Source organism: Lithobates pipiens, unplaced genomic scaffold (genome assembly GCF_037356315.1).
Source record: "Lithobates pipiens isolate NorthernLeopardFrog02 unplaced genomic scaffold, aLitPip1_a1.2 Scaffold_8, whole genome shotgun sequence".
In the NCBI taxonomy this organism is placed as follows: Eukaryota; Metazoa; Chordata; class Amphibia; order Anura; family Ranidae; genus Lithobates; species Lithobates pipiens.
This window is the reverse complement of record NW_027507903.1, coordinates 297751676-297773486: the sequence shown is the minus strand read 5'-3', so window position 1 is coordinate 297773486 and position 21811 is coordinate 297751676. Positions and strand designations below refer to the sequence as shown.

The window sequence follows — 21811 nt, the reverse complement described above, 5'->3', positions numbered from 1 at the left end:
CAAATCGCTGGGGAAGCAGAGCGGAACCAGACATAGCTCTTATAGAGGTAATATTCGAGGCGGGTGCCTGCACAGAGAATGGAGCAGCAGCAGGGATGGCCTGCAACACAGGTTGTACCGGAGCAGCCACAGTGGGAGATTCCAGGTGAGCGGTGCGACTCAGGAGCGTTTTTAAGGCTATAGTAAACTGATCCATTCGGTGATCCTGCTCATCCAATCTGGAAAAACATATTACCAACAAGTGGATTGACTGCATCTTCTGAATTCATGGCCTTTGCCTATTGTCAGAAAACATGAATCAGACTGAGACAAAAGTACAATCACACTTTAATAATAATAAAAAAAGGTAATTATTTAATAATAATAAAAAAAAGGTAAACAGAGTAAACGTAATGAAAACATAGCCAGATTTCAGGAACCGGAACGGATAGTCAGACAAGCCAAAACATCAGGGAGCCAGAGAGGGGGGTAATAGAACAGCAAGCAGGATGTGGAGCCAAAAGTAATGTCAGCCAAGCAAGTCTTTAACAGGAACACAGGAGAGGGTCTCTAGAGATGTGACCAAGGCAAAGGCAGAGATCACCTGGACTGGACGGCTTAAGTAGGCAGGACTGACAAGCAGGATATCATCAACAGGTGTGTCACTGTGGAGAGATAGGAGCTGGCAATTAGCCGACAGCTGAGCGGCCAGCTTTGAGAAAGGAGGGCTGAGCCCAGCCCTGACACTTGACACTGGCCCATTTACATGACCATCACTCCGTGAAAGAGGTCAGAAGGAATCCCAGACAAGCCCCCTGTTTGGCATCCACCTCCAAAAGGAGCTACTTGATTAATAGACTCCCTTCTGTCCTGCACCTGTGATTACCCGCCATTATTTGGACCCAAAAACACTGACACACCTTAAATCGTTCAAATAGGCTTTATTTAAAGGGGTTGTAAAGTCTCACTGTTTTTCACCTTAATGCATTCTAAAAAAAATTCAAAATGATGACGGCCCCCCCAAAATCCATACCAGGCCCTTCAGGTCTGGTATGGATTTTAAGAGGAACCCGAGCCAAAATGAAAAAAAAATTGCATGGTCCCCCCAAAGCACCTTGTCATGTTGATGGGAACAAGGGCCTCATTCCTACAAGCCTGGCCATTGGTTGTGGGGCTCTGCGGGCAGAGGGGCCTATCGGGATCTGGCCCCAGATCCCACCCCCCCCCATGTGAATGAGTAGGGGTACATTGTACCTCTACCCATTCACCAAAAAAGTGTCAAAAAAGTAAAAATTACAGGAGACGACAATTCTTTTATTTAAAAGAAAAAGTGTAATGCCCCAATGTGAGCTTTTGGCAGCAAAAGATTGAGAGCAGGTTCTCAATTTTTTGGTCGGAAAAAGTTCAGACCGGAAATTCCGACCATCTGTACCAATTCCGATGTGCAAAATTCCTACGCATGATTGAAAACAATTTGACGCATGCTCTGAAGCATTGAACTTAATTTTCTCGGCTCATCATAGTGTTGTACGTCACCGCATTCTTGACGCTCGAAAGTTCAGAGAACTTTTGTGTGACCGCGTGTATGCAAGCCAAGCTTGAGCAGAATTCCAGAATCCAAGTTTTTTCCGACGGAAAATCCGCTCGTGTGTACGGCGCGTAAGGCGATGTAAATCCATCGTCAATCAAGGTCTTCGAAGGTCCAGAGAAAAAACAAACAAAAAATAAGAAAAACTCTGCCTTTATGGGAGGCATCCTGCCGACTGCCATCTTACGTCACTGGGTGGCCCCTCCCTTGGCTATATAACAGTTCACAACAGACAGTCAAGTACAAGTCTAAAGCCTCGTGCACGCAATCAGATTTTTGAATGACCGTTCGTCCATTTTTTGTTGCATGCTAGTCTCATGTTGAAAGTGAAGAGGTTAGTCATCATATGAAAATTCTCGTACGACTGAATACAACTTCAGAAGTGACCTAATGTGTTTGAATTTTTTCTATGTGTTCTTTCGTTTCTGAGCATTAGTCTTACTCTTACGATTTTTTTTGTACAGAAACCGTACTAGTTAAATGAAAATTGGACAATAAGTTCACGTACAACAACAATTTTATAGTCTGCACATCTAGCTTTTTCGGACAAAAAAACTGAATCGGCTGTTGAAAGCACCATACTAACAGTATGAAAATCGGTAGCTCGTTCACCGGACAAAATTTTACTTTCGATTTTCGTATCGTGTGTACGGCCCTTAAATGTACAAATTTGTCTGCCACACGGAGGAACAGGTAATTTTTATTTTACTGAGTCATGGTATGCCAAGGCACAACAAAACCTTGTAATAATAATATATACAGGCTGATTCCTCTTCCTCATATGCATGTCTTAGACCAATTCATACCCATGGGCAAGCATTACTCTTGGGGGTCTTCAGCCATCTATTTGATATATGGCTCACTATATTTATATGGCTCACACATAACAATGAATGGGGCCACAGTGCATGTGTGTAGTAGAAAGAGTGGCCAGCCTGAATGTAACTTTTGTAAAGCTTGTGTGGTGCCAGCCCTGCAAATAAGGGAGAAAGGCTGGTGCCATGGAAGTCATTTAAAATATTGTTTAATTAATACAGGTGCACAACAGGCAAAAAAACAACGCATTTCGGCCATAAGGCTTTCATCATGGCCAAAATGCTTTTTTGACTTTTGTTCACCTGCATTAATTAACCAATGTTTTGGCCGACTTCCATGGCACTAGCCTTTTTCCCTTTTTTGCAGAAACACAGTGTGCTGTGTTTTTGAGGCTGACCAGGCATTACACAGGAAGTAGTAGCTCAGATGCACATGTTCCTGTGCAGTGCCAGGTTGGGCCGCACAACGAAGATTGGTAAAAGATATTTAAAGGAGAACAAGTTACAGGCTGTTAAAGATTGCAGGATAAAGAAATGTACCATATAAATTGTACCTGTGACTTTGGACCCTTCCAAACAGAATGACCAGAGTTTGTCTTTGTCAAAGTTTCTTGTGAGTGAACACCTAATTAGAAAAACAATTGAGAAAGCAGCTGTAAAACATAGAGGCAAACAGTGCACACATGCATATTAAAACTGAAAGTGGGATTCCACTGTCTTTATCCTTTTTTTTTTTTTTTGGCATACTGACAATCATTATTATTATTATTAAATATAACACTTACTTTTTCTTTTTTTCAATACAGCAGCATGCTGTTTTCTCATCAAAAACGATTTTTATAAAACCGTCTCCTGATGGTTGTCATTTTGCCTGTGGGCATGTGAAGCCCACAGGCATCCTCTTCCGGGAGAGTGTGCTGCTAAAAGACCAGCATGCACCGCCCGTTCGATTAAAGATCTCGCGCATGCGCAGTCAGCGCAATATCGAGCGCCGTCAACAGCTCCGGTTAATTACACATGCAATCGCGTCACTTCCGGTTTGGAAATAACGCGATTGTAGCCCTCGGTGATGCTCAAGGCATCCTGGGAAATGGTGACACACTTCTCCCAGGAGCCTTAGCGAGCCGGGCTGCCAAGGGAAGTGACGTTTTTAGCCCGGGCAATGGAAGAGGCAGATTTCGTGGGACCACCTAGCAACCGCAAGAAATAGGTAAGTAAAAATTTTTTTTTTTATCCAATTCATTTTATTAGGACCCTTTGCTGCACATACAACTTAACTTATATTTTTGGTGGCAACACCACTTGAAGGTCCCTTACAAGGCTCAAAGAAACATAAAACCCCTTCAGCTCAAGCTGTGTCATATGCTGTTCAAGTATCACAACAAATGCTTAAATCAGTCAATTGTGCTGTTCTGTGACATGGCAGGGCAGAGTGCCGGAGTGACTTGGGGTGTATTTAGAAGCCCTGGCCAATCCTCAGCTAGGATTGGCAGGGGGCAGGCCTCCTATATATACCCATGGACCATGGACCATGGTCAGCCTGTTGTGGGAGGAGTTGTCGGATTAAAGAACTGGAATGATGGTGTGTTAGGCTGTGGTGGCCCTTTCTGGGGGGAGGTGTACCCCAGGGCTGGAGCTTGGGAACTGGGAGGGAGCCTCTCTTTACATGGCCATTAAGAGGTGTCATGGAACATGGCCAGGAAAGTCATTCAGGAGGGATCCATGCTGGGGTGGGTGAGTGAGAAGCACAGTAAGAAGCTCTGGGAGAGACATGCCAGGATTGGATGTGGAGCCAGAGGGAGAGACTGTGGTGTTGTTGAAGTTAGTGTTGCTGCAGCCAGGAGGGTTGGCAGAATTTGTGACTTCAACATGCCGAATGCGCAGATCGTCGGGAGGCAGTATCTGACGATCTCCTAAGCACTGAGAGAGAATGAAATTATCAGATTCTGCTTCACTGTTGCGGGGCGGGATTTGGCTGTATTAAACAGCGTGTTTTCTGTTAAATGGTGGGTTTTGGCTGTGTCTAAGGGCGGATTAAAACACACACAAAACCCGCCCTTCAACACCCCCACAACCCGCCCCGCAATAGCGAGGCAGAATCTGACAATTTCATTCTCTCTCTGTGCTTTTTTTTTATAAACTCTTTATTACAAATTATTTTCTTACAAATTAATTTACATAATTTATACATATTATTTACTTCCAATTATTACCATATATTCCTATTTTCATATCCATTCACTCTTACATCTCATTTTTCCCACTCATCCATCTTATAGTCATTATTTCCTTCATCCTTTTATTCACTTAATATTATATATTCAGGTCTTCCTGCATCCGTTGTTAAATATGATCTATTCCATTTTGCCCAGATCTTTTCATAATGCTGCACATTTCCCCTTTGTTTGTACATTATTCTCTCCTGTGGTACAACTTAGTTTACCGCCCTTACCCATTGACTTATTGTTGGTGGGTTTGGCTGGATCAATTTTTCTATTGTTTTCGTGCCAGGAATAATACTTCTTGCAAAAATATCTAAGATTCTTAGTATTTCTACACCCTCTTTCTTCATTCAAGATTCCCAATAAGCTTAGTTCCACTGTGGCCTTAATAGTTTTATTTAAAACTTTTCCTACTTTCCTGACCACTTGTTGCCAATACTGCCCTATGCTCCCACACTGCATCTTGTGCAGTTTGGGACGGGCATCCTCCCCATCCTATACAATCTATTCAGGGCCAGGTATGTCTGATGTATTATATTTAATTGTATTATTTTGTTGTTCATTGCTGGGGATTAAATCAGGTCGAAGGAACATATTTCATCCCACTCCTGATCACTCATATCTGGAATAACTGCCTGCCATTTCTCTCTTACTCCCACCGGTTCTCCACTTATTTTGCTCTGTAGTAGATGTGAGTATAATTTGGATATCAGTCCCTTTGGTCCCTGCGATCTCAAGATGCCTATAATAGGATATTTAGAAATGTTTAATTCCTTTCTTCCAAATTGCACCTGTAATACATGTCTGAACTGTAAATACCTATAAAACTGTTTACTTTGGAGATCATATTGTTTACACATATTCTCATATGGCACTATTATATTATTATTATACATCTGGCCAATAGTTGTTATTTTTTTCTGTTTTCAGAATTTGCTATCTTCAAACCTTTCTAATTCTTCTAATGTTGGGTTGTTCCATAGTACAGTTTCTGGTGGGGTCTCATTAAATCCCGTCAGTTTTTTTGCCTCCTTCCAAACTGATCTAGCCAGTTTTAGAAGGGGGATTTTTACTCCGATCCTTCTTAACTCTGTTACTTCTAGGCCTGTCAATAGGCCTCCTACCTGCATTTTATTTAGCAAATATTCCTCCACCCTCATTTCTTGTTCCTGCATTACCCATGTTCTTAAATGTTTTAATGGCCCTGCCAGGTAGTATAAATATAATCTGGTATTACCAACCCTGCTTCTGATTTAGGTCTTTGTAACGTTGTGAGTTTTAATTTGCATTGCCTATATGCCCAGATAAACCTGGTCAGTTGGGAGTTTAATTTTTTAAATATATATTATGGTATCATTACCGCAGAATGTGCCATCACATATAGACACTTCAGCAATATGATGGATTTAATCAGCTGTATTCTCCCTGCCATTGATAACGGTCATTTTTTTCCATATTCCCAGTTTATTCTTCACATAGTCTACCAATTGGTCTATATTTGCTTTAAGGGCTTCCTCTGGGTCCAAAGTAATATTTATTCCTAAATATTTAAATGTTTCAACTATTTTTAATGGGGTTTGTGGTTTCCCTTCCTTTCCTGGCCTCAACAGCATCAATGCAGATTTCTGCCAATTTATTTTTAGCCCAGAGAATGTCCCATATGTTTCTATTATTTTCATTGCCACCCCCAGTGAAGTATGCACATCTTCCATAAATAATATGTATCTGCATATAAGCCTATATGTTCAGCCTTATCCTCAACTCTGATCCCTTTATACATTTTAGTCTAAATCTGTTGACCAATGCTTCTATTGCCAAAGAGAATAATTGAGGAGACAGCGGACACCCCTGTCTTGTTCCCCTATATAATTTTATTGTGGGTGTTAGTATTCCATTTATTAATAGTTTGGCGCATGGTTTCTTATACATTATTCCCACCCATTTTCTAAATCCTTCCCCGAATCCACTTTTTTTCCAACACCGCCTGAAGAAACTCCCATTCTATGGAGTCAAATGCCTTGGCTGTATCCAACGAAGCCAAGGCACTTGACTCCAGGAAATACTCCCTCAATTGTACCATAAACTGAGTTCTCCTAATATTATTTGTAGTGGACTTCCCAACATAAATCCTGTTTGGTCATCTGATATAATAGATAAAATTACATTAAGCCTTTTCGCTAATATTTTCGCCAGTATTTTATAATCTATATTTAATAACGACATAGGTCTGTACGACGCACACTCACTTCTATTTTTATCTGGTTTTGGTATCAGTATTACTGTTGCCTCATACGTAGAGGGAGGCATCTCTCCCTGGAGAAATGTCTCCCTATATATCTCAGTTAATGTTGGGGCCATAATATCCATATATCGCTGATATATTTCCAACGGTATGCCGCTCGGTCCAGGCGACTTGCTCTTTCCCATAGACTCAATAGCTTCTTTTACCTCATCTACTTGTATATCTTTCTGCATCTCTACTTTTTGTTCTTCAGTTAACTTCAGGAAATCGAAGTCTTCTAAATATTTCTCTATTTCCTCTCTTATACGTGTCAATGTCAACGTATACATTTTATCATAATATCTATGCAAAGTTTCCAAAATATCCTCCACTGTATCGGCCATTTCCCCTTTCTCATTTCTCACCTCTGCTATAGCTAATGTTGGTGTTTTATTGTTTTATCAGATAGTTTACTATCATATTAGCTTGATGTCCTTTCTCAAAGTTTTTTTGCTTTAACTGGAGCCTCTTACGTTTAGCCTTAGCTATCAGTTGATTTTTATATTGATGCGCTATTCCTGCCCATCTTATTTGATTTATATTTGAAGGGTTTTCAATAAACTCTGCTTCCGTCTACCTGCATTTCTCCATCAGTTCCTCTTCTTCTTGTCTATTAGTGCATTTAATATATGATATTATGGATCTCACTATCCCTCTTAAATATGCCTTAAAAGTATCCCAAGTTGTACCATCCATTGTTCTATACCCATGTGTTTCAAGAAACACTACCATTTGCTCTGGTATTCGGCCATTTGGTACAATCTGGGTTAACCAATAGGGTTGTATTCTATATCCCTGCCGTCTTCCACCAGGGCCTAGCATTAATTCAAAGACCAGTCCAAAATGGTCAGACACCCCCCCCCCCCCCCCCCAAGCATATATGTAGCTGATTGCACCATTGGGAGTATTTTTTTATTTCCTAGGGCCAGGTCTATTCTAGACATACATCCTCATCCTCTACCTGGTGCATACCATGAATACACTCTGGCCTCCGGGTTCCTAATCCTCCATAGGTCCACCCATCCTACCTCATTTAGGAAATGTTCCAGAAATTTGGACCCTTCCGCTCCCCTTTGAGTTTTTTTCCCAAATCTGTCCATCTTTGGGTTTAAACACATATTAAAACTCCCATTCATATAATATGCGGATCTGGATATTCTGTCATAAATAACATTGCTTCCATCAGTACTCCCATTGTAGCCGGAGGGGGGTTATATATATCCCCATTATAACAACTGGCAATGAGTGCACCCTGATGCATTCCCACGCTACCGCACGATGCACCATTAGGGAGACCCCTCTTGAAAAGGTTGTATGACATGTATGGTATGACCATTGTATACAGGGCTTTCTAAAGCCCCGTACACACGAGAGGACTTATGTCCGACAGACTTCCGAAGGAGTTCTGCCGGAGTTCTGCCGGAGTTCCGACAGAGTTCTGACGGACTTTTCGGCTGAGCGGACTTGGCCACACACAATCACACTAAACTCCGACGGATTCGAACGTGATGACGTACGACTGGATTCGAATAAGGAAGTTCATAGCCAGTAGCCAATAGCTGCCCTAGCGTCGGTTTTAGTCCGTCGGAATAGCATACACACGAGCGCATTTTGAAAAAAAATTTGAAGCATGTTCCATATTCTAAAGTCCGTCAGACTTTGGTGAATCAAAAGTCCATTGCAGCCCACACACGATCTAATAGTCTGACGGAATCAGTCCGTCGGACTTTGGATGTTGAAAAGTCCGCTCGTGTGTACGGTGCATTAGATAATCCAGTCTTTCTTTAACCATATGCATTTCTTAGATACAAATTATTTTAGCCTGTAACGTTCTATTCCCTGTGAAGACCTGTGCACGTTTTAATTGCGTGCCCATACCTCTAACATTCCATGACAAAAAGGTGCAGTGGTTAGCCATGTTTACCCATTCTTTTAACCAGGAAGCCCAAAACCTTAAACATTATCTCCAAACATCCCCCAATGGGGGCACATCAAATCCCCACACCCACAAACCAACAAAACACAAACAAAAAAAAACATTTTCTTCTTTTCCTCTCGATTTTCTAAATCGTCTGTTTTCTGCTGCCATGTAACAATCTGCTTCTCTATTGTTAACATCCTTCTGGGCATATGAGTTACTGTACCTTCCAATAAGGATATCCTGTTTTCAACTTCTACCATCCTGTCTCTGATACTTTGCATATCCTGCCTGATCAGTCCTATATCCATTTTTATCTCATCCATTTTACCTGTCAGACCTGCCATAAGTTGCGCATTCATCTGCGCCAGTGTCAGTTTAGATGGCTTTTCCAGCTTCTCAGACTGAGGATAAAGCGTGCTGGGCTTCTGACTGTCGAGCACCAATGTTCCACCACTCCTTTTCTGCAGAGGGCTCCGCACACTGTCCGCTTTGTCCATCCTTGCATACTCTCTGAGGCCGCCTGCTTCCAATTGTTTGCTACTCATCTCTCCGCCAGGCTCATCCGTTTTTTCGTTCGCCACCTGGCTCGTTCGTTTTTCGTTAGCCGTCGGGCTCATTAATTTTTCGGGTTGCAGGTTTATGGGTCTCGGTTGTAGTAGTTAATCAGGATACTGACAGAGGCTCAGGCTGAACTCGGAACTCCTGCTAATCACATCCGATCGTGTCAGCGGAAGTCACACCCTTCTCTCTCTGTGCTTAGCAGATCGTGGGATACTGCCTGCGATGATCTGCTCATGCGCCCTGTTGACCAATGCAGCCCACCCGTGTCCACCAATGTAGCCTCACCCTTGTCAATCATGCTGCCTACCCATGTAAATCCCATATAAATCATGCTGCCTAACCATGTAAATTATGCAGCCTACCCATTTAAATCATGCAGGAGAGCAGTGGAGAGGATGATAAGAGCGCCGAGGGACATCACTGGAACAGCTTTGATTTCAATTGCTGTGTTCCTGCTGCTCGGCGTCCAGTACAGCCCCACCCCCTGGCCGGGGAACTTTGATACTTGTCCCAGGATTGGACGGGTGATCTGTCTATCAAATTCCCCGGGACCAGGGGCGGGGATGTGTGTGACAGCGGGTGCGGGGAATACTCGACTATTGAAATGAGAGACGCTAGTGATGTCCCTCGTGCTCTGAATCATCCAGCCAGATCTCTCTTCTCTCTTCCCCTCTGCAAGCACTGGGAGAAGGACTCCCATCCAACCGGCCGGCGGTACTCCCCTCTCCCCTCGCTCTAAAGCAGCCCACGCTCAGTAGCCCTCAAAATCCACTCGCAAAATGTGAGGAGGCAAGTGAAATTTTTGAGGGCTGTATATAGGACAAGTCTGATCATCATTGAAGGAGAGAAGGCTGCGTTCCCAGCACAGCTAGAAAACTGGCCATACTGTGTTCTCCTGCGTAGTATGGTCAGTTTTTAATAGTAAAGCAGAGGGAGTGGCAGGAACAACACAAAGGAAGCAATACAAAGAGAACTGGATACTTTTTAATACAACTACATGGTACAGCAGGCACGTGTCAAGAATATGAAATGTTGGGTTTATATACTCTTTCATTTTGGATTCATTAGTTATGCTATGATTCGGAGATTCTGATGGATCCACCTCCATCAAACTCAAACACAATAAGTATGATCATCTTCTTTCCCTTTTATACCTTACTGTATTTATTGCAATATTTTTCCATTTCACAAGTAGTATTTAAGGTGTTTCAAACATTAAAAAAGTTCAGAATGAAACTAATGAATATTAATACATTTCGTAGTTTTGTTATAATTTATTTTGTATTCGTTGAAATAAATTTTTCTTGTGATTTGGAAATTCAGATACATCTGAATCTCCAAAAAACAAAAATTTTATTTGAATTTCGATTCGTAACAAAACGAATCTCACATGTCTACTGCCTATAGACTAATTTGAATCACGATCCGTCTGTCGTCCGCTTAAGTACACTTTTTTAAATACATTTTTGTAAAAGGTTGCCTAAAAGTAATTTTCATGTAATTTTACCCTTTTACCTTGCTATTCATTGAAACAAGGTTATTTAAAACATTATCAGCCACTGAAAAGATGTATCTATAATTCTATTAACCATTGTAAAAAGACTAAGTAAGATATAAAGACATATTCTACTTAAAAAACGTTTTCAAGAGCATTCTTAGTTTTTGCAAACCAAATATTCATGGTGGGATACATTAAACATCCAATTTTCAAACCTCAAGCTTTTAGCCTTTGCTTGGTGAATATTCAATATGCTGATATTGAGCAGAGGTTTTTAATAAGCGTCCTTCTTCAGTCTTGAGTTCTTTGTCTAAAGTGCTTAAATTTACATGCAGTAACACATAGCAAATCATCACAACCAATCTTGTACTGGTCTTATGTTGCTGAAGGTTAGTGCATTTAAAGAACAATTTAGGGCTTTTTCACATGACAGTGTCCATTGTGCTGAGTAGGGGGTCTGTGAACAGATCCCCTGCTGAATTGGAGCTGAATGGTACAGAGGGTGCTTTTGTGAAATCTGTTTTGTCCACTCATGTTTGTCCTTCTGGACTACCTCAGATCCATTACGCTTACGTCCAAAAGAACAGAAAATGCTACAGACCTTTTCCTTTGTTTTTAAGACATAAACAAATGCAGGTCTGTTTGCATTATGGTAAAAATCCTTTTAACAGCATCCCCCCCCCCCCCCCCACCTACTCCCTTGAGCCCGATCTAGACCCAGCCCTGTGCACATCTGCAGCATCTTCTTTCCCCTCTCCCTGGCTCTCCTGTTTCCCAGGCTTGGCTGAGAGCAACGGGACCAGTTTGGGATCAAGCACGTACACCCATAGGAAGCAGCTTCCTATAGGGGTAATCAGTCAGCGGGGGAGGGGAGCAAGAGCCAGGAGAGCCCTGGAAGATGAAAATCAGCGATACTCTACGCCAGTGATCTGCTATTAGCGGACCTCCAGCTGTTGCAAAACCTCCAGCTGTTGCTATGCCTCATGGGATTTGTAGTTCTGCAACAGCTGGAAGTCCGCTAATTGCATATCCCTGCTCTACGCAAAACCATTGCACAGAGCAGGTAAGTATGACATATTAGTTATTTTAATTTAAAAGAAATAAAGCTTTACAATCACTTTAGGCTACAAAGAAATAGTGGCTAGATATCTTAGCACAGAACTGTATGCACATAGCAGCCTTACCATGGTCTAGGTTTTCCTTTTCTGATACAAGTGTGGTGTTCCCTACGACCATGATGGAATGGGAAATGGCACAGCTCACCAATCTCTGTTAATACTGAGGGACACACAAAACGATGTTAATGCACAAATTACTTTTTTTAATAGTAAGATGTTCACAACATAGAACAATTATACTTCACCTAATCCACCTAAGCCAGCTTTATGTTTTTCCCTCTCTCTGTGTCTCTGGAACAAAATAAATGTATAAAGAATTAGATGGAATAAACCATATAACCCCATATCAAAAAGACTGGTCAAAAACTGGCTCCCACAATGCTGTGCAGATATTTGATTTAAGCAGGATGCCTTTTCATGTCAAAGTGGAATCACATGTGAGTATGAAAGTATATTGTCTATACTGGGACATTTTACTATTTAACCATTGGTAGAGCCAATTTCACGCAGATGAGGTACAGCAAAACCAATATAAATATATTTTAAAAAGATTGTTTTTAAAGGAGCAGTGATTATAATGATGCTTAGTGAAACAATAAAAATTTAAATAAATTTAAATATAGTGCCTGGGGTGTCACCTTAGTCTGCCTGTAAAGTGGCACATCTGTACCTTGTATAAACCCTGCTGCAGCAAAACTGACATTTATAAAGAAAAAAAATTACATTTAAATTTAATTTTCTGCCCTCGGAACAAGATTAGAGATTTTTTAGATAAATTCTGGTGTCTCTTTAGCAGATTTTGGATAGAAATAACAAAGTTTTGCACCACAGGGAGCAAGCCTTATGTGAAGAAGTAAAATTATAGTACACTCAGGCCAAGATTAAATTTCTTTTTTTTAGATAAAGTCTAGTGTCTCTTTCGCAAACTTTGGGTAGAAGTAACAGGTGTGGGAATAATTGGTCTTTGGGTTTTGGTGGTGCCTTCATACCAGAACCCTAATAGAGGTACTCTCGATGAAAGCAAGAATTGGCCATGGTGTAAAAAAAATGTAAATGATATGCACCTATCAAATATGTACAGAAAAATTGGTTCTTGGGTGGTAATTGTGCCCATGAAACTTATACCAAAAAAATTACTTCAAGTTAAAATCAACACCCAAAACGCTAGGCAGCCTAGACAGTCTTGCAGAGATTACAGATTCCAAAAACACTTAAACAGTGACATTGGCATTAGGGGCGTGATAGCTGCTGCTAATCCAGGACAGATTCATTTTGGCAAATGTTAGCCGTTCAACAGAGTTTGTGGACAGACATGCTATTTTATCTGTTGCAAAACCTCCGGCAGAGCTGAATGCCATTCAGAAAGCACGCTGGATGCAGGGCAGCCCAGCAGCTCAGTTGTATACTGGGCATGTTCTGGCCAGTGGTTTATTCTTATGACTCAGTAAAACAGTGAGTTGTCCATGTCTGTTTTTGCCCCTAGATAATCTTCCACTATATGATGCAGATGCTGCTGATGGGATGTTGAAGCTGACAGCCCGGGCAACAAGGACTAAAACATTTTTTTAATGCATCACTTAGGCAGACCCCTTCTCCACCGCTCCTCCTTTGACAAACAGAAGCCCCAAAACTACATTTGCAATGAGACTATATCCTATCAGAGTCTGGAAAGGTTTTACATAAACTCCTCTTTAAGGTGTCCTCAAGATATTTCATCCTGTGCTCCCAGAGCAGGATGGATTCCGAGACTTTCCCCTTGTAATGGTGGCCAAGGAGGGTTGCCAACCAATAATGACCCTGCTTCTTGATGCCACAAATTCTCTGGTCCTTTCGCAGGCTTTGAAAAATAAGGGAGCCCATGAACCACAAGTTTGCAGAGGTATGAGAAGCAGAGCCTTCAGAATTACATGGAGGATTACAGTATCTGGAACTGTCTCCTCCCAGCCACGTACTACTCCCAAAGTTTCTTGAGACTGAAAACCATGTCTTAAGGTTTGACGTATGTCTTGGGCTGCCTTTTATGCCTCAAAAACTGCCAGAATCCCCCACCTCCCTCTTCTATTGTGTGTTCTGTGGCATTGCAAGAATTGTCTGCATAAAGCAGGCCTTGAGAGGAAAGGAAGTCCTGCTCTTCCTCCCACTGCTCTGCCTCGAGTGACCTGTCCATAATGCCACATAGAGTATCCTTCAGCAGGAATACAAGAGAGATTGTGTCACTGATGTATGCATTGTCACGGCTCACCATCCTTGTCGCCTCCTCAAATGGTCACAGTACAGTGCATACATTTTTTATCAGCAGCCATTGGCGTTGGTAAAGAAAGGAGAGCTGCCCTGAGCCTGTCTTTCTGCCATACTCACACAGATACTCATTGATGGCCACCTGCTGCATATGCAGGCTCTGCAGCACTGCAAAAGTTGAGTTCCACCTTCTGAGCATGTCACAAATCAAGTGGAATTCCCGCTGAATTTCAGCCAACTGAACAATGGCTGTGTATGACCACCTGAAATGGCTACAGACTCTTCTGGTCTGCCTTAAAAGATCTTGCAACCCTGGGTACCTGTTTAAGAAATAATCTTCCACCAAATTTAGGACATGTGCCAGGCATGGCACACGTGTCAACTTTGCCTGTCAAGGGGCAGACAGAAGGTTAGTGCCATTATCGCACACCACCATTCCTGGCTCAAGCTTCCATGGTGTGAACCACCTCTGGGACTGCCCCTGAAGAACTGAAAGAATCTCTGCTCTGGTGTGGCTCCTGTCCCCTATGGCATCTTTTAACCTGACTTGTTAAAAAGCCCCGTGAACACTAGAGGGTACTGGTGGTTCATAGGACAATTCAGCAGAGGAGGGCATGGAGGTGGAGGGGGTGGAGTTGACAGATCTTGCATCATCACCACCAGCTGTATGGAGTCATGGCGGCAAAACAAGCTCCAGCACTGAGCCCTGTCCTGCATCCTTCTTAGTTGCAAGCAGAGTTACCCAGCGTGCTGTAAACTAAATATATCGTCCCTGACCATGCTTGCTGGACCAAGTGTCAGCAGTAATGTGGACCTTGCTGCTGACTGCCTGGCACAACAATGCCAAAACATTGACTTCCATGTGATGGTACAGAGCTGGAATGGCCTTACATGAAAAGAAATAGCGACTGGGAACCTGCCATTGTGGTACAACACATTCTGCAAATTCACAGAAGGGGGCAGAATCCACCAGATGGAAAGGCAGGAGATGGAAAGCCAGCAATGTGAACAAGCTGGAATTTAGATGCTGGGCATGTGGGTGGCAGGGAGTATATATATATATTTTTTTGCTGCAGCAGCTGGGGCAGAGAAATTTGCCTGCTATACACTACCGCTGGTGGTGTGCTGCTGGCAGTCGTGTTGCAAGTGTAGCACAAACCAACAAAGTAGCTGCTGGTTTTATTCGGACTTACCGTTACCTCTTCTGCTCGCCTCTTCATCCTAGGGGGGTCCCGTGGAAAGTAGCCCAAATGAAGATATATCAGACACGTGGCCCTTTTTGAAGATTTATTTAGGGGTAACACCAAAGAAAGACACAGTCCTGCAATAGAGGATTAGAGGATAAGGGGAGTTCAGGCATCTGGTAATTGCAGGTTAGAGGTATCAGTCAGATCCAGAGGACAAACAGCTCCACAGACTGGATCCAGCAGTCACCAGATAGGCCCCTCTCACTTGACCTAGCAGCCGATGAAATGCTAACAAAGTCTCTGCCACAGACTTGTTTATGAAACTTAGTGGTTCATGAGAGTAGATGGACAACAACGTCTCTGCCACAGACTTGTTAATTAAACTTAGAGATTCTTGAGAGTTTTTAGGAAGAACTACCATACAGTACCAGATTCTTTCAGCCGACCCAGCGATACTGTAAGGATACTGATCAGGGATGCATCCTCCTCCAGAGACACCAACCTTGCACTCGGTCCTCCACTGGAAAAGTCCTCCCCTGGATCCTTCAGCTTTCCTCGGCTTCTCCCTGCAAGCGAGACAGTGCAGGACCACCCCTGGATCAGCAGGCCCCAAGACATTCCTGAGCCTACACTCTCAGTTGCAGAGCCTCGGACCAGCATGCCCCGAGGTGCAAGACCATGCGACACAGACCCCAGGCCAGGAGAATCCTGGGGTTGGGATCACAGACCCCGAAAACAAACAAACCCAAAAAAATGGCATCGGTACCTTAAATACCCTCTCCCAGAATGCACAGCAGGGAAACCACACCCACTGAACCATTTCTGAGCAAGAGGCGGTATACAATACACCCAGCCTGCTGCTGTTCCACACCCACTGACGGTGACAGCAACACCTACGGTCAGGTGGGAATCAGTGCAACCCAACTGGACTGGTACAGAAACCAGAACTTTAGAGAAATTTGTCTGAGCCAAACTACAGCTTCAGATAATTACATTTAAAAAAAAAACAATAGTGTCTGTTCATCAGGAGCAGGGCGCTACACAAGGAGCTGTTACACCCTTTGCTACACCATTATCCCTGTCAGTGGAGGCTGCTGAGAGGTCATGAAATATAGCCTGGGTAGACATGAATGGTGAGGAATGAGGAGGAGAAAAATGGTGTCCCTTGTGTGTGATTTTCAGGTGCTCTTGCCAACATGCTGGGAGGTTAAATGCCTTTGCAAGCATGTGGTACCCAAATGGCTGGTGTTTTTCCCATATTACATAGTTACATAGTTAGTCAGGTTGAAAAAAGACACAAGTCCATCCATTTCAACCAAAAAAAAAATATATATATATATATATATATATATATATATAATAAATATCATACCAGCCCATATACCCAATTCTATACCCACAGTTGATCCAGAGGAAGGAAAAAAACCCCAGCAGAGCATGATCCAATTTGCTAAAGCAGGGGAAAAAATTCCTTCCTGATCCCCCGAGAGGCAATCGGATTTTCCCCGGATCAACTTTACCTATAAATTTTAGTACCCAGTTATATTACGTACACTTAGGAAATAATCCAGGCCTTTCTTAAAGCAATCCACTGAGCTGGCCAGAACCACCTCTGCAGGGAGTCTATTCCACATTTTCACAGCTCTTACTGTGAAGAAACCTTTTTCCGTATTTGGAGATGAAATCTCTTTTCCTCTAGACGTAAAGAGTGCCCCCTTGTCCTCTTTGTTGACTGTAAAGTGAATAACTTGACACCAAGTTCCCTATATGGACCCCTTATATATTTGTACATGTTGATCAAATCCCCCTTAATCTCCTCTTATCAAGAGTGAATAAATTCAGTTCCTCTAATCTTTCCTCATAGCTGAGTTCCTCCATGCCTCTTATCAGTTTGGTTGCCCTTCTCTGCACTTTCTCCAGTTCCCCAATATCCTTTTTGAGAACTGGTGCGGCATATTCCAGATGAGGTCTTACTAATGATTTGAACAGGGGCAAAATGATATCTCTGGAGTACATGCCTCTCTTAATACAGGAAAGGACTTTGCTCGCTTTGGAAAACGCAGCTTGGCATTGCATGCTATTATTGAGCTTATGATCTACCAAAACCCCCAGATCCTTCTCCACTATGGATTCCCCCAGTTGTACTCCCCCTAGAGTGTATGATGCATGCATATTCTTAGCCCCCAAGTGCATAACTTTACATTTCTCAACATTAAACCTCATCTGCCACATAGTCGCCCAATTAGACAGAGCATTGAGATCGGCTTGTAAATTGGAGACATCCTGTAAGGACGTTATTGCACTGCATAGCTTGGTGTCATCTGCAAAGACGGAAATGTTACTTTTGATCCCAGACCCAATATCATTTATAAAGATATTAAAAAGCAAGGGTCCCAGCACTGAACCTTGGGGTACACCATTGATAACCTTAGACAATTCAGAGTAAGAATCATTAACCACTACTCTCTGAATTCTGTCTTTTAGCCAGTTTTCTATCCATCTACAAATTGATAATTCCAAACCTGTAGACTTTACCTTACACATGAGCCGTGTGTGCGGAACTGTATCGAACGCTTTTGCAAAATCCAAATATATCACGTCCACCGCCACCCCTCTGTCCAAGGTTTTACTTACCACCTCATAAAAAGAAATCAGGTTTGTCTGCCAACTTCTGTCTTTCATGAATCCATGCTGTCTGTTGCTCAAAATATTATTTTCCTGCAAGAACTCGTCTATGTGGTCTTTTATTAATCCCTCCAGTATCTTCCCAACTATAGAAGTTAAACTAACGGGTCTATAATTACTTGGTAAAGACTTTGTTCCCTTTTTAAATATAGGTACCACATTGGCCCTGTGCCAATCCAGTGGTACTATTCCTGTCATTAATGAGTCCCTAAAAATTAGATACAATGGCTTTGAAATTACAGAGCTCAATTCTCTTAGGATCTGTGGGTGGATGCCATCAGGTCCAGGTGCTTTATCCACCTTTATTCTGTCCAAATATTTCTGGACCATATCACTTATGAGCCATTGTGGATTTGGGGCTGCGTCAGTACCACCCCCATTATGGACATGAGCTCCCCCATGCGCCTTTGTATACACAGAGCTGAAGAAAGTATTTAATAAGTTAGCCTTCTCTTTGTCCACAGTCACCCACTCCACATTATTTTGCAAAGGGCCTACATGCTCAGACTTAACCTTTTTACTATTAATAAATTTGAAGAATTTTCTGGGGTTTGTACTACTGTCTTTTGCAATCTGTCTTTCATTTTGAATTTTTGCATCCTTTTTTTTCCTTTTTACATATTCTGTTATATTCCTTGTAACATTTAAATGACACTAGCGTTCCTTCATTTTTATATTTTTTTTTATATTGATTTGCTTGCGGCAGAGTTTGCAAATTACAAAAGTGCGATCGACTGCAGATGTGCTAAACAAGGCCCACACAACTGAGCTGTGGAAAGTGGCCCGGGAGATGACACAGTTCCACAATCTGATGGAATAGGATGGCTGCTCTCTACTCTTGCATGATGGCTGCCTCTGGAGGACATCCTGCATTGTTGGGGCTGTGCCTCTGCGCTATCCAGCACTTAAGTCACATCAGTGACCTCATCATGATCCCCTTCATCCTCATCATTACTGGAGCCAATTCACTGTGGGAACATGACTGCCAATTTGTTGTTGATCAGTGTTTTCCCTTCTCTGTAGGCTCTGTAGGCTGTAGGCACATGTTACTCCCTTCCTCTACTTCAGGACCAACATCAGAATCAAGTAATGTCTGTGCATCGTCAAGAAGCAAATGCTGATGCTGTGTTCAAATAATTCTCCTCCATGCAAGATGCTGGGGCTATGGCAGGAGTAGCTGTGGACAAGGGGTCAGAATAAGCTGCTCTGGCAGCTGCAGTGGATTGCGCTCTAGTGTCAGCTTGGGTCATAGAGGATGAGGAAGATGAGGGTGGTTTAGTAAGCCAGTCTAACACCTCCTCTGTATGCTGTGGCCGAATAGCATAGGCAACATTGCTAAACAGAGACGAATCACATCCACCTTTGCCTGCGAACAACGACGCTGCTGGCCCCCTCAGCGTGGCAGAAACTGCTACCCCCCCCAAATAAGGGATATACAGCACTAAATATTATGTGATGCTGTGTTAAACACTTCACTACACCATAATCACACTATACTGACACACTATACCAGCGATGGCGAACCTTGGTGTTTTGGAACTACATTTCCCATGATGCTCAACTACACTGCAGAGTGCATGAGCATCATGGGAAATGTAGTTCCAAAACATCTGGGGTGCCAAGGTTCGCCATCACTGCACTATACTCACACTATACTTAGACACTATACTAACACTACACTAACACTATACACTCAGAGTTACAATAAGTGAACACACTAACTGCTGACCACTGGTCAGGTGTAAGGCTTTATCCAATTAGGGCTCTAGAATGCACTGTGCAACGTGCAGTGCATTGTGGAGCTTTTGGTGGGTGAACATCCCACTGAGCGCCCAACAAATTTGTGTGTTTGCCAAATTCTACCGATGACTCCCCATCTGTCATGAATCTTAGCATAAAGTATGTCTAAATCAAGTACGGGTAGCAAAAGAGTTGTCAGCAATGTTAGCACACTGCTAGGGCCCATTGTTGCCCAGAAGTTGTCAGGGAAGAGGGGGTCATCATTGCAGGTCATTTTCATTCATTTACCAGTTAACTACATTGTCCTTAGTAGTGCACCAGTCTTTTTCAGCATATCAAATCAGGGCCTCCGTGAAAACTCTACTGCCGCGTACACACAATCGGATTTCCGGACAACAAGATCGTGGATTTTTGTTTGAAGGATGTCGATTCAAACTTGTCTTGCATACACGCGGTCACACAAATGTTGGCCAAAGATTCCGAACGTGAGAACGTGGTGACATACAACATGTACGACGGAACTATAAAAAGGAAGTTCAATAGCCAGTGCACCACCCTTTGGGCTCCTTCTGTTAATCTCCTGTTTATCTCGTGTTAGTAGGTAAGTTTTATCCTTCAAAACCACATTCTATTTATTTAATGTTTGCTAATGTATTGTATTCATTTCATCATTCCCTAATTACCATGATTGTAATATGCTGTGAATGTCTTTTTTGTCCTCATGCATGCTGTAAGATTTAATGCTCCTTTTTTGTCCTTCATGCATTATGCCTTCACTAACCAGTCCCCAGCATGCTATCCTGGGCCCATACACACCTAGCCTAGTCACTTAACAATGTATTTTGTCAGCTTCTTTGTAGTGCTTACCCTAAACACCCCCTAAAAATGTGTCCAAATGTTATTGTTGTCCTTAAATTCAGGCAGAGTGCAAGTAGCTTTTGGGGGGGGGGGGCAAAACTCATTTGGAACCCTCCCTTCCCCCCAATCGCTAAGTCAACCAATACCAATACTCTGCTGACTTTTACAAACCCATACACACTATACCTTCCTCTTTTGTGTCATATTTATGGATAAATTCACCAAAGCATGTAGTGCAAGGGCCTGCCTGAATACTTTCAAATGGTACTTCTTAAAGTTTTGTTCTCCTATTATCTTGATAGTTAATTTCAGAATGTAAAAATGTGCTTCAATTTGGACAGTGTGTATTCATATTTTTGGATTATGACACTTCTTACCTGTCCAGTGGGCTGCCAATAGTGTAAGTAAGGAGGGGCTGGCCAAGGTAACACACATTGTTTATGCATTCAGCTCTCAAGCTCTCAATGAAGTGGAGACATTTACCTGTCCAAAACATCTCCCCTTACCCGAAAATTTTTACAATGGGCCATCAGAGGGGGTAAGGAATCTGATAAGTGAACTTTATACTTTTGACATTAAATACTCATTTAAATAAATGTTATACTTATGTTGGCCAAGAATGTTTGTGTCTAATCTGCTTGCAATGTTATGTGCAAAAGTACAAATTTTTTGTTTTTTTGTTTCATTCCAACCCACAGGAATGGCAGACTGTGGCTTCCTAATTTGCCCAACAGTGGGACTTTCCCAACTGCGGTGGGGCAATAGATGGGAAACACGTCTGCATTGTCTCACCACCCAACTTGGGGTCGTACTACTTTATCTACAAGGGGTATAGTAGTATTGTGTTGTTGGCGGTGGTGTCGGCGACTTATGAATTTCTTTATGTGAATGTGGGGAAGAATGGCCAGATGTCAGATGGTCGAGTCATCACCTAGACGGAATTCTAGTCTCCAAACTGGCAGCTTGGGCTTGCCTCCCCCAGCAGACAACGTGGCGGGCCTCCCATTTGTGTTTGTAGCAGATGAAGCATTTGCGCTGGGGGACCATCTGATGCGGCCGCTCCCAATGAGGACCCTCACCACAGTCCAGAGGGTCTTTAACTACCGGCTGGCCAGAGCTA

General features: G+C 42.6%; 1 protein-coding gene across 1 annotated transcript in view; it reads right to left on the bottom strand.

Moving 5' to 3' along the window:
* The window catches only part of F12 (coagulation factor XII), a 146119-nt gene that overhangs the window by 86786 nt on the left and 37522 nt on the right, over positions 1–21811 (bottom strand). Inside the window, exons 2-4 of the mRNA XM_077472552.1 lie at positions 12229–12274; positions 12050–12143; positions 2937–3007 (exon numbers count right to left, since the gene is read on the bottom strand). Coding sequence (XP_077328678.1) covers positions 2937–3007; positions 12050–12143; positions 12229–12274 — 211 coding nt within the window. The remainder of the gene's footprint in view (positions 1–2936; positions 3008–12049; positions 12144–12228; positions 12275–21811) is intronic.